At 41.3% G+C, this 13706-nt stretch overlaps 1 protein-coding gene across 1 annotated transcript; it reads left to right on the forward strand.

The window, feature by feature from the left end:
• Window positions 1–269: 269 nt before the first annotated feature.
• Window positions 270–5835, forward strand: tmem230b (transmembrane protein 230b). Its single transcript, XM_060856500.1, has 4 exons — window positions 270–321; window positions 789–905; window positions 4640–4762; window positions 5112–5835. The coding sequence occupies exons 2-4, from the start codon at window positions 807–809 to the stop codon at window positions 5250–5252; spliced, it is 363 nt and encodes a 120-aa protein (XP_060712483.1). The 5' UTR covers window positions 270–321; window positions 789–806; the 3' UTR covers window positions 5253–5835.
• Window positions 5836–13706: the final 7871 nt, after the last annotated feature.

Consider the following 13706-nt stretch of genomic DNA (forward strand, 5'->3'; position numbering starts at 1 on the left):
TTTTTCATCAGCATGATGAAAACAGTTTGTGATGCAGCCACAAACGAGGGTAATCCTTTTTTTCCCCTAAGTGTGTCACCAGAAACCTGAGTCATTGCAATCTCTTGACGTTGTGTCCAAACTGATGTGTTTTCCTGGAGGGAGGAGGGAACAAGACATGTCATGACGGGTGAAGTGAACAAAGTGCTGAGAAGAAGGTGGGAACGTTTGTTCGGGGCGGAATGATGGTTGCGGCCGTTAGTGCCGGGGGTGGGGGCGGAGGTTTGTGACGGACAGACCGGAAGCAGGTTGTTGTGAGGAGAAGATGGATCCAGTTCATAGGTAACAGCGGCCAGAGGGGACTTTTAAAAAGCGGTTCACACCTACCTCCCGGACACCATATTTTTTTGCGCATGTTAGATGTTGTTTGTTGGGTCTAACCTGTTAGTTTGGTGGGGGGGTGTGAATGGGTCCTGGATCGAACACCTTCTCCCCAGACAGTTAAAGGCCAGGCTTCAGTCTGAAAGTCCAGTGCCGCACTTTGGGGAGGGCGAAATGAAGACGGTAAACGCCATCGTTGCCCTCTGTATGAAATGGCTGCTTTGGATCTTTATCCAGGATCACTTTGGCCTTAATTCCCTACCCCTCACCAATGGCTCTCCACACACACACACACACACAGTGGCCTTTTCCCTCCTTGTGGAGGGGAGATGCCAGAACGCACTTGCACGTCGCACAGGTCTGCGTTTTCCTTTGCAAGTCTCTCGGTCTGTCTCTGTGGTCTTCACAGTGCCCTTATCTCGTTCTAGTTGTTGACAAACTGTGTTATGATGCCTTCGCGGAACAACGCCGCTGCTGGGGGCCCCGGCAGTAAAGTGAAGTACTCCAAGCTTGCAAACAGCGACGAAGGTTACATCGACCTGCAGGTTTGTTCCTGACACCGATTCTTATTGTCCATTGAAGCTCCTGTTCTGTACATTATACACATGGTTTATATCCCCTTAAAACTCTGACTGGCCAGCAATAGATTTGACCGAAACACTTTCGACTCTGTCCCTGGTTTGTTGGTTGATTGATGGGAAAGCAGTTGATCTTGATGAGATATATATTGAGCCTTTCTGATGCACGTTTAAATAATAGTCAGCCTTGGCTCCAGCTTATTGCACAGTGGCATTTACTCAAGGTGGACATGAGAGCGGGGAGGATTTGCCATGCTTTCAGGGCTTGGACAGTTAAGTAGCCTCCCCACACGAGACTGAGCTCACCCATAAGAATGAAAACTTAAATGAAGTGTGGGATGAGTAAGAACTTGAGTGACAGGACCTGCTGGTACTATTGCTGGACAATAATTGCAGAATGTTTTGGGGACCTGGGTTTGAATCCCATCATGACAGATGATGGCATTTGAATTCACTAAAATATCTGGAGTTAAGAATGTACTGAAGATGATAAAACCATTGTCAATCATCAGGAAATCTCATCTGATTCACTCCTATCAGGGAAGGAAATCTGCCATCCTCATGTTTAGTCTACACATGACTCCAGAGCCATAGCAATATGATTGACTCTCAACTGCCCTCTGAAATGGACTAGCAAGCCATTCAGTTTGATCAATCACTACAAAGTCTCAACAAGGACATGAAACTGGACAACCACCAGACAAGAATTTGGGCACCAGAAACAATAATAGCAAAAACAGCTGTGTTGACTCTGCAGAATCCTCCTTCCTAACATGTAGAGGCTTGTGCCAAAGTTTGGAGAGCAGTCTCACAGTCAGACTCATATTTGACAGACAGTGTACTAGGCACAGCCACCTCTATTAATGTACCCAGATATATCCTATCCTACTGGCAGAACAGACCCAGTAGAGCTGGCTGGAGATGGGTGGGAAGGACTTAACCTGGGAGCCCAGTTTAAACATGGGCTCAGAAACCTCCTACTGATGGAGCCGGTCCATCTGAAAAGGGACAGATCATTAGAACCATAAAAAATAGGAGAAGAATTAGGCCATTCAGCCCATCAAGTTTCTCACCCTCATCGTCCTGCCTACTCACCACAACCCTTGATCCTCTGACCAATCAAGAATCTGTCAAGAAATGTCTTAAATACACTCAGTGACTTGACTTCCACAGCCTTCTGTGGCAATGAGTTCCACAGACTCACCACACTCTGGCTGAGGAAATTCCTTCTCATCTCAGTTGTTGCTGGGAAAAATAAATCTTGTGCTGAATCGGTTAAAACAATATAGTCAGGAGACAAGACCTTGATCAATTAACTAGCTTTGTCATAGCTATGGGGAATATATCTTCATTCAGAAAAAAGTCCGACGTATTCCAGTGAAATACAGAATATTACAAGTGACATCGTAAAATACAAGCCCACTGCCCATAAGTAATGTAAACTGGGCTAGTCGTAAGGTTCCCATACATTGTCCGAACCTACATTTCTAAATGTCTACAAAACTGAGTATGATCTTATACTGCAGGTTATACTACTGATCTTATACTACTGGGACAACCGATAAGGGACAGAAAGAAATAAAACATCATTCTTTGAAATAGCGCTGTCTAATGGCACTGAGGAGCAGAGACAGCCTGTCACTGCAAGATCAGGCTATCAAAACAGAATTCCTCAGCCAGGGCTCAGACAGTACTATGACTAGCAGGCTAAAATCTTACTGCAAAAATTGCTTTGTGACAAGATGGCCTCTACACAGTTTTGTGTCAATTTTGGTCAAATTCTTTCACAGTTGTAAAGAGTTGCCCCTTCATTCTGAGACTATGCCTTCAGGTCTCAGTGTCTGCTCATCCATTCCATCAAGACCTGTCAGTGTCCTGTAAGTTTCAATGAGTTTCCCATCCCCATCTTTCTAAATTCCATCGAGTACGCACGTAGAGTCCTCGACTGCTCTTCATATGACAAGCCCTTCATCCCTGGGATCATTCTTGTAAAACTCTTGAGTCTGCTCAGGTCCAGTCCATCCTTCCATAGATATGGGGCCCATAATAGCTCTCAATGTTCCAAATGCAGTCTGAAAACAATCAGATACAGCCTCAGTAGTACATCTCGGCTCTTGTATTCTTGCACTCGAGCAATGAATGCTAACATCGTAATTGTCAATTTAACTTGCATGTTAATCTGGAGAGAATCCTGAATCCCATGTCCCTTTGTGCTTCAGATTTCCAACCCTTTCCCATTTAGAAAATAGTCTATGCCTCTCTTCATCTGACCAAAGTACGTAACCACATAGTTTCTCACACTGTATTCCAAATACCACGTTAAGGCCCACTATGTTAACCTGGTTGAATCCTTCTGCAGTCTCTCCACTTTCTTAGTACAGTGTGTCATTTCAGCTATCTTTATATCATCTGCAAACCTCGCAACAATGCTCTCAATTCCTTTGTCCAGATTATTAATGTATAATGTGAACAGATGTGGTCAAAACATTGACCCCTATGGAAATTCACTTGTCACCACCTACCATCCTGAAAAATGTTTTATCCTCACTTTGTCTTCTGCCAGTCAGCCAATCCTTTGTCCATGCCGGTACTTTGCCGTAACACCATGTGCTCTTAGCTTATTCAGCAGCCTTCTGAGCACCACTTGTCAAAGGCCTTCTGAAAATCCAAACAGACCACATCTACCAGCTCTCTTTTGTGTAAATTGCTCATTACCACCTCAAAGCATTCTAACAAATGTGTCAGGTCTAACCTCTGCTGGATGAAGCTAAGCACATCCATGCACTCTGTAAACTCACCCGAGTTCAAATGAAATGTCCTATAATTTCCTGTCTTTTGTTTCCATCACTTGGTTAAATAAGGGTGTTACATTAGCCATTTGTTTGTTTTCTGGGACCCTCCCTGTCTCCAGTGATTCCTGAAAGATCACCACCAATGCCTCCACAGTTTCCTCAGCGGTCTTCTTGAGAACTCTTGGGTGTTGTCCATCTGCTGGTGATTTATTCACCTTCAGACTTTTCAGCCTTCCCAGCACCTTCTCCTTAGTCATGGCCACTGTACTTCTTTCTGCCCCCGATACACAAATTACGTTGCAGAAATTCCCTACAGATCCTGACACAGACCATTCCAAACCAAACCCCCCCCGCCCCCAATACTCATCTCGAAGGACGAGGGCAGCAGGTAAACAGGAATATGACCATTTGCAAGATCCCTTCAAGCCACCTACACTTGGAAATATATTCCTGATCTTTCACTGTCACCGAGTCAAAATCCTGAAATTTTGTCTACTTACAGCACATGTATTGCATTGCCTCAAGAAGGCAGGTCATCACCATCTTTTTGAGGGTCACTAGTAAATGCTGGCCCAGCCAGTGACGGTCACAGTCCCTGTGAAACTTAAAAACAAACAGTTGGTGCCCTCATAAGAGAAGGCTCTCACAAGATTATAAAAGCAAATATTGAGAAATGATGCCAGAAAAGATGGATTTATTTTGTATCTTTGATGACCTAATGACAATTGAAATGTACATAACAAAACCAATAACATATATTTGAAACACACTCACAGAAAGAAGTTTGTGTGCTATTGGATAATTTATGGTTTGTGAAATGCAATAGCATGCACTTAAGTAGTGCCCTTGTTATAGAATTTGTCCAAAGTGATCAACAAATTTTAATTATTTATTTTATCCTTCCTGCAGTTTAAGAAACTTCCAACAAAAGTTCCATACAAAGCAATTGCACTTGCAATCATCTTGTTTGTGATTGGCTCATTGCTGATTACTATTGGTGCTCTGCTGCTGACTGGGTACATCAACAGTTCGGTGAGTAACATGTTTGTTATGCCATCCATTTTTGATTTGTGACCAGAATAAGATTGCTAATTGCTGAATTAAAAGCAGCTTTGTCTTTGAAACATATTCACAGTCAGAACATGAATTATTGGAGATTGTCTGCCTGTCTGTCTGTCTGTCTATTCAATTATAGTAGGTTACTTTAAACCAACAACCAGAGACTTTAATTGTAATCAATATGGGTTGGATTTGAAATCAGAGCCTTCCAGTTCGGAGAACACCATCCGCTTCAGTGAAGAATTCCTCTATTCTACTGGACAGGAAGTGCCTTTGCTTTTACAAAAAGAAAATCAGTGATTCCATTTTTTTTGTCTTCCAGTATAGTGACACAACCTGGCCAGTGCTGATCATCGGAATCCTGGTTTTCCTTCCTGGCTTTTACCATCTTCGGATTGCATACTATGCCTCAAGAGGATACAGAGGCTACTCCTATGATGACATCCCAGACTTTGATGACTGAACACTGTTCTCTTCCTTTGACTCACAGATGTATGCAGTCTGCTCCAAGGCTGTTTGTAATGAATAGTATTCGACAGCACTCTTTCCTCATGGCTCAACTGCACCAGATGGAATTCCAGCTGTGTAACAATAATGTGGTTCGCAAGGGCCAGATTCATTCTCCTGCTAATCATATCTATATTTGAGATTTTGACTGTCAGTACTTGAAAATCTCAGTTTTTAATGGGTTTTCCAAGTCGTTCCTTCATCCAGAAAAATGTTTGTTACCAATATGGTGATCATGGACTGGTGAGTTTCTGTTGGAGCAGGCAGGCTCCCAGCTCAAATTAAGTTTGTGCAGCATCAGCACTGCAACATGGGGCACCAGCCCAAGAATCTGAAATCACACCCCATCAGTATGACCGTGAGCAAGAAGATACTACATTGTTTCTCCAACATTAGTAAAATCTATTGAAACTGTTGAGCCAGACTTTAATTCATTTGTTTCAAATAAATGGGACAGGGTATTTCGAACACGTGTTTCCTCGGAATGTCATAAATATCCAATAAAGTAGGAATAAGTTACATTTAAGCATTGAACCCAATCTTCGCCTCATAAGATATTTTCTTTTTCCTTAAGGTCTGCATTATGTTCCACTGAATTGCATTGTAAACGCCATTGTCATATGCATGGGTTTTGTCACTCTGCTGACCTGCTGATCCTCACTCCGGGTTTGTACTGTGCCGGGTTCACACTTGATGCAAACTCAGATTTGCAACTCTCTGCCTGGTTTGGTCAGGGAGGCAAGGAATTATGAAGAGTTGAGCAATCATTGACTGCCTAGCTTTTGCCTTTGTACCTTGAGGTCCTTGTGTGAGACACTGCAGAACCCAGTGAAATTTTGGGAACAATTTGGATGTTAATGTTAACCTGTTCATGGTCCAGCAGTTCACTCTGCTGCCTTTGTGGCAATGATTCTCCATGAAAGGGGCACAACGTTGCACATGATTTGCTTGATTTGCAGGCTGCCTTCCGAGTCTTGTTGTGTTGCAGATGGGCTTTTTATTTATGTATTCTTGGAAGAGATTTGGATAAATGAATGAAAGGCTAGCATTTGTTACATATCCGATTGACACTTGAACTGTGTGGTTTGATAGACCATTCTGAGGTTAGTTAAGAACCAAAATATATGTTGGTGGTTTTAGAATCATGTGATTTAGAATCATTCAGTTCAAGTGTGAAGGGCAGATTTCCTTCCTCAAGGGCATGGGTGAACCAGAAAGGCTTTAATGACAATCAATGATCACATTGTCAGTACTGAAACAAACTTTCACTTCCTGACTTATTTCTTGAATTTGAGTTCTACATGGTAGAATTTAAACTCATCTGCTCAGTACATTAACCGGTGTCTCTGGATTACCACAATGCATCCATCTTCCCAGTCACATGGACTAATGCGCAAAGGATAGACCTAGATCCAGAACAGAGCAGAGGAGTGCTGCAGATGATGACTTTCTTGTTCAATTTCACACCAATATCTATCCTGACTCTTCCAATCCATCAGTTTTTTTTCTCTTTCTTTTCCTTTGTTCAACAGCTAAATTCAAATTAGCCCATTAACAGAAGCTGATATTTGATAAGCCTCCTTGTCCTGCTATAAACCTATTGAACAGTGAACAGTTTTATCCTTTTATGGTAATTCAGCATGCAGGCAATATTCCAAAGCATCCATAACATAAGTATGATTAGTGATGCCTATCTAGAGGGATTTTCTGTAAATGGATTTGGCATAAGGTAAAGAGGTTCATTTTACTTATACATCAGGTGTGAACATGCAACATGCTTCAAGAAAATATTTATTGTCTGACTTTATATAAATGTGTGTAATGTAATTACCTTCAAATGTCTTCTCTCCTTTTCTGAAGGTATGGATTCTTGCTCGAATGCAGTTCGAACAGCATCTTCCAGTACGTGGCTGTTCTTCACGTGTGAGTCAAGATATTGAGTATTGACAGGCTATTTCACTGCACGGTAGGGAGGTATTGGGTGGCTTATAGGTGATTCAGATTAAGTGGACACACGGAAGTTTTTATTTGGGAGGAAGGATAGGAATTTTAGCTGATCAGGGCTTTCACTAACTTGCAATGATGGAAACTCTGTTCTCAATCATACTACAGTTACCAACTCATCAGAGGTCAGATTAGACTACAGGCAAACAGTGAATCATATATAAGAGGTGATCTCCATAAGGAAATCTTGGTTAGGCTTGAGTTCTTTGCTTCATAAAACAGAAGAAGCAGGGTTATGAGAAGGTTTGACATGCTTCTATGAAGATATTTTTATTTGCAATCAAGGCCAGCACTCAGAGTTTTAAATAGAAGAGAGTCTCAAATACATTCACTGTGTACTTCAAGAGAGAAAAGAAAAAAAAACCCAGAGTGAAATGAATGTGTAAAGGTGCATTTATCCCCTTCCCCGGTGACTTTTTTTTGGAGAAAAAGTTTCATTTTCAGACCAATTTTTTTATTGCTTTTTTTAATAGTATTTTTAATGCTGATTATGGAAATAACTTTTGTTTTTATCTATTTCCAATATTTTACTTGAAATTTTATTTTGAAGATATCATTTTCAGCAAAAAAAAATTGGTCTTTCAAGTAGTTCATCTTTTGAACAGTTCATTTCTTGATCTGGCATTTTCACAATACCCCCCAAGCATTTTCGAGGCGAAAGATACACAAATTTCTGCCTTTGTTACAGGGCGCTACACACAATCTCTTTCTCCAGTTTGTTCAGCAAAGCGATTAGTTTCGTCCACAACTCGATCAATAATTCTATTGTCACATAAAAGACTAAAAAAATCTAAACAAGTCATATCAGCTGTGTCTTGATCAATTGATATTCCAGGATTTCCAGTGAATGGGAAACGTGGTGGTGGAGGAAGCATGCATTCTTCCAACACCACATGTCGACACCAAATTCGTCTATCCTCCTCCTCCTCCTCACTTGAGAGAATAGCCATTATCAGACGAGCTTGCACTTTCATCTAATGTATCCAAGCTTCTAATAGAAGGTTCATACTCATTGTCATCTTCTGAGCTCAACATCTGGGCGTAATTCGTAAAAAAAAAACAGAAAAAAATGAATGACAGTGTGTGCCCAAAAGCGGTGCGTCGACGCTTCTTGCAATGCCTGAGGCGGAAGAGACACAGCTACCAGACTTATGAATCACCGAGTATACTCGTTTCTAGCTGAGAAGGGCCCAGAATTGCCGAGAATTGACGTATAAACTCGTCTGAGGCTGTTTTTGAATTTATGTTTTGGACGAGTTTACTCATTGCATTCTGAAAAAGCACCAATTGGATGAAGACAAGTTAACTGGTCTTTGTCGGGTAAGGGGTGAAGGACAAGTCAGCTGAATACATGATGGAGAAAGGAACAGAATATATTAACGTGGATGTATAAAGAGTGAGAGGAGATTGGTTTGGAATGGAGTTCTGTTGATTAGGTCTCTGCTGTACATACGGTGAAATATGTAATTGAAGTGAAAAAGACTTGTTTTGAGTCTGGCAACATATCCAGCAACCTTGCTGTCCCAGAAGAACACTGCTCAGGTGAAGGGCTGGTTGATGTGCCATTTTTATTGGCAAGGTCTATGGAATCTTGTTGAGGAAATTTGTTTGTTGAAGCAGAAACAACGATGTGTCTTTTTAAGGGCGAGTTGGCTGATGCTAACCTCCTCTTTGAATTTTTTCCTCGGTCTTCACCTGTGTAGGCTGCACCAATGAAGGCTATGAGAGAGGTAAAACAGGAAATGCAAGTCAACTTGAGAGACAAAACAAGATTTTGCTGAACAGAATCTGAAGTCTTGTGTTTTGTGATTTATCATGCTTTCCTGTTCTAAGAAAAATGATTTCCAAATAGGATTCACATTGTTGTTCTTCAACTGTCTTGGAAATTTGTGCTTTGTATTTTTCTCTTCAGCTTTGTCCTCTTCAGTTGCTCATAAAGGAGCTCATTTATGCAGTGTATCATGAGCACGGATTCAACGTGTCTTCTGTTCCGACATGAGTGTCGACCAACTGATCTTTGGTGAACAATCTGTCCTTAAGAATCAGTGTTCAGTTTCCTTTTAATATTCACTCATTTTTACAGAAGTAGCTGGATCATGAAATCATCATCGATTTTCCACTCCCATTGCTATTGCCCTTCCTTTGCGCAGGGAAACTCATGTGACTTTAGCATCGCTCCACGTGGACACATCAAAGTGTGTGTGTCTATTTCTGTCTTTATTCAAATGTGTAAAAACTTTGCAACTTTCAAACACAGTCTGATACCACCCCACATAAAAAGAACATGAAGGAAGGGTAGAGAGGCAGAGAGTCTTTGGGAGGTTAGGGCCAGAGCAATGGTGACTAAAACCAAGAATGATTAAAAGGTGACAAAGAGGTGACTCCAGAGGTGAGACTATGTGGGATTTAAAAATAAGGAAAGAAATTTTAAAAGTGAGTTGCACCTGAACTGGGAGTAGATAGAAGTTAGCAAGTACAAAGGTTATGGGTATTGTTCCAAAGAACTGCTGTCACTTTTGAATGGACGCCGCAGATTCCAGGTCTGCTCACTCACTAAGTGAGTGGTCAGAGGAGTGAATCCCAATTTAAGTATTGACATAATCCAGTAAAACTCAGGCAAACTATATGCACGAACAAACAATGACAAAGCTGCTGTTGTTTGATTTAAACTGAATTCATATTTATTGACATTCGCAAAAATGACCGAGATTTGCTGAATGTAATGTGAGTTTTGAAAAGATTTGTAACTCAGGTTGAGGTTCTGGATGTAAGTTTGCTCGCTGAGCTGGAGTGAGCCTCCAATGAAGCACTGGCCTTAGTGATCTGCTTTCTATTTTTGTGTTGAGGTTCCCTTGGGTTGGTGACATCATTTCCCATGGTGACATCATTTCCTGTCCCTTTTCTCAGAGAATGACTTGGACCCCATTTACCAATGTGTTGATTGTTAGAGCTCCAGTTGGAATGCCATGCTTCTCAGAATTTTTGTGCGTGTCTCTGTTTGGCTTGTCCTCGGATGTTGCCCCAGTCAAAGTGGTGTCCTTCTTCATCTGTACGTAAGGATAGTAGTGAAAGTGGTTCATGTCTTTTTGTGGCTAGTTGATGTTCTTTTATCTTGGTGGCTAGTTTTCTGCCTGTTTGTCCAACTGATTGTTACAGCTTTTGTATGTATTTTGGAAATGATGTTAACTTAATTTTGCTTGTTGTCTGTACAGGATCTTTCAAGTTCGTGAGCTGCTGTATTAGTGTGTTGGTGGGTTTGTGGGCTACCATGACGCCAAGAGGTCTGAGTAGTTTGGCAGTCATTTCTGAGATGTATTGATGTAGGGGAGGGTGGCTAGGGTTTCTGGATGTGTTTTGTCTGCTTGTTTGGGTTTGTTGCTGAGAACACAGTCCGCCGATTTCTCAGCAACAAACCCAAACAAACAATTCACCTCATTTTCAGACCCAAGATACGTGAGCACCAAAAGACATGACCCACTATCACTAGTATCCTTACATACAGATGAAGAATGACATCACTTTGACAGGAGTCATTAAGCTCCTTAATTTTGTGGTATTCTGAATGTCGAGGTCCCAGTTGTTTTAGCCAGCCCCTTTGGCCACTGGATGTGCCAGATCTCATCAAAGGCATCATCAGCATCTTGAGTCTACCATCTCAATCCCATTTTGTTGTTGGAGTACACTCGCTTTGCCCTGTCAACCAAGTCTTTCTGTGAAAACATTGGTGGGAACTTTCATTGACAGATGAAGACAAGGAACTATTTGTATCTCTTTGCACGATGAAGTTAAACAACAATCTTTGTCAATCAGTTCTCCCATTGCCAACTTTCTGTCCTGTATCATTTGAAATTTCTAGGCAAAGGTGAGGACTGCAGATGCTGGAAACCAGAGTTTAGATGAGAGTGGTGCTGGAAAAGCATAGCATCTGAGGAGCAGGAAAATTGACCTTTCAGGCAAAAGCCCTTCATCAGGAAAAATGATGATGGGCTTTTGCCCGAAACTTCGATTTTCCTGCTCCTTGGATGCTGCCTGACCTGCTAAGCTTTTCCAGCACCACTCTGATCTAAACTCATTTGAAATTTCACTTTGTCAAACTGAAAATGTCCAGATATGATTGTGAAGCAAATTGTCTGTCCCACAGTGTTCTCTGTTTGTTTCAAGTGAGGTAGGGCTTGAACATGACTCAGGCTGCATGTGCAAGGTGCATGGTGTGACCCAGGTGAGAGTGGAAGACAAACTTTCACTGCAGTATATTGGAGGACATTTTGGATTGGCCCACTTGGGCTTCAGATGTGATACAATTAGATCACATTTTTTGTGGCGAACAAACAGGAGCCAGCAAGGAGATCTCAGTCACAATCAAGTAAAAATTGATAGTGTAGTTCTTTCACGTTGTTCCATTTGTATGAATTCTGATGCTAATTTGGAAAAAATTTGGGGGGAATGTATTACAGAAAGTCAATGTAACAATTTCGGAAAGTGCATTCTAGCCAACGTTAAGTATTTTGGCCTGAGATACTCAAAGCCAGCTCAATTGGAGAATCCTTCAGTTTTAAAAGAGGAATTGGAACACAGTGAGAGAGAAGAATAAAGGATGCTTTTTCAAAATAATTTAGCTCAATCGTCCTTTTGATAGATGGAATAACAAGTCTGAAATGTTAGAGTGGACAGAGTAAAAAATGAGGTCTGCAGATGCTGGAGATCACAGCTGCAAATGTGTTGCTGGTCAAAGCACAGCAGGTTAGGCAGCATCTCAGGAATAGAGAATTCGACGTTTCGAGCATAAGCCCTTCATCAGGAATATTATTCCTGATGAAGGGCTTATGCTCGAAACGTCGAATTCTCTATTCCTGAGATGCTGCCTAACCTGCTGTGCTTTGACCAGCAACACATTTGCAGCTAGAGTGGACAGAGATAAGGTTTCTGCTGTGAAGGGCAGCTTGATGGAAAGCTGAGAGGGAAGCCTGTATGTCTTCAGCTGTTGGTGTCTCAAAAGTCGTGACATTCCTCTTGTGCTTCAGAAGAAAAGGATTTGTATGAAAGGAGGGCTTTTGTCCTGGCAAAGGTACCCACATTTTACAAACAAGGGTTGCTGATGCCTTGAGAGTGTGGAGAAGCACAGCAGGTCAGGCAGCATCCGAGGAGCAGGAGAATCAAAGTTTCGGGCATAAACTGTTCGTCAGGACTGGTGCATTCTCCTGCTCCTCAGATGCTGCCTGACCTGCAGTGCTTTTCCAGCACTACACTTTCGACTCTGATCTCCAGCAGCTGTAGTCCTCACTTTCTCCTGTTGCTGATGCCTTGTGTGCAATATCTCAACTTGCAAAATGTGTGCTTAAGAAAGTTCACCTGTTGATTTAAAGTAGCTTTTTTTCTCTGCAAGACTACAGTTTTATGAAATGACTACCTGAATTGGCCAATTCCAGGACACTTTCATGTTCTCCTCTTTCATATTGCTTTGGTTTCTATATTTCTGTTTATTTGTAAAGAAATTGTGATCAATATTTCAGCCTGCTGAAATGATGTGTGTCATGTCATGCACCATCCATTATTTTGAATGGCCATTCTGGGTATTTTCAGTACCACAACGAAGCACAAGATTAGGCTATTTGATCCTGAAAATTTAATCTCTTTTATCCTTACCAACTACTTTGGGGGGCAAGTTGGAGCATTATCAGACATGGTTTTTGATGTCCTGTTTTTTTTCAATCAAAACTTTTTGTGATCTTCCTCCACTGAGTTAGTAATGTATTCTAAGTGTCCGATTATTTTTGGATTATTTGCACAAGTCTTGTAAAATCAAAGTAGGATCTAAAATAAAATACCAAACAAGACCAAAAGCATAGCTGAAGCTGGATCAGAACAATGCCAAGGTGAACAGATACCAAGGCCAATCATGATTGTGTTGGGTACAAGGTTAATGGAGTTGCTGGCTCAATGGACAATCAATCTCTATCAATTAATCCTAATAGACCCAGGAATAAGGCAAGGAAATGCCCCATTGAAGACCTTTGGGAAATATAGGTCCAAAGTAATCCTTTCTGTACTTGCCACTAGTCACATTTCAAATTGCACATATAATAATTTCCCAAAATATTAGTTTGGAAAAGAAATCCATCAAACCTGCAAGGCAATTAATCATTAATGACTATTTCCATTATTTTCTGTGATCCTATTCTATACAGACACCTTTTGCTCACTGAGACACTCCTTGCTTGGAGTGGTGTTAAATTGTCTTTGTTTAAGTGTGAGCTGGGTCTCCTGTTTTAGGAAAGGTGAATGAGTTGACTGTGGTTTAAATATTTTCTAATCAACCAGTTAAGGGATTTTATTGTACAGCTGTGGAGTAGGAAAGACTTGAGCGCAGGCGTCTTATCTGAGAAGTGTGAGAGGCTCAAAGGACCGT

Source organism: Hemiscyllium ocellatum, chromosome 48 (assembly GCF_020745735.1).
Source record: "Hemiscyllium ocellatum isolate sHemOce1 chromosome 48, sHemOce1.pat.X.cur, whole genome shotgun sequence".
NCBI lineage: Eukaryota > Metazoa > Chordata > Chondrichthyes > Orectolobiformes > Hemiscylliidae > Hemiscyllium > Hemiscyllium ocellatum.

What these genes read in the sequence shown, in the direction of transcription:
- tmem230b (XM_060856500.1), top strand. Translation starts at nt 807, where the DNA reads ATGATGCCTTCGCGGAACAACGCCGCTGCTGGGGGCCCCGGCAGTAAA. An exon ending in AAGGTTACATCGACCTGCAG is followed by an intron (nt 906 to 4,639) that starts GTTTGTTCCTGA and finishes TCCTTCCTGCAG; the next exon opens with TTTAAGAAACTTCCAACAAA. An exon ending in CTGGGTACATCAACAGTTCG is followed by an intron (nt 4,763 to 5,111) that starts GTGAGTAACATG and finishes TTTGTCTTCCAG; the next exon opens with TATAGTGACACAACCTGGCC.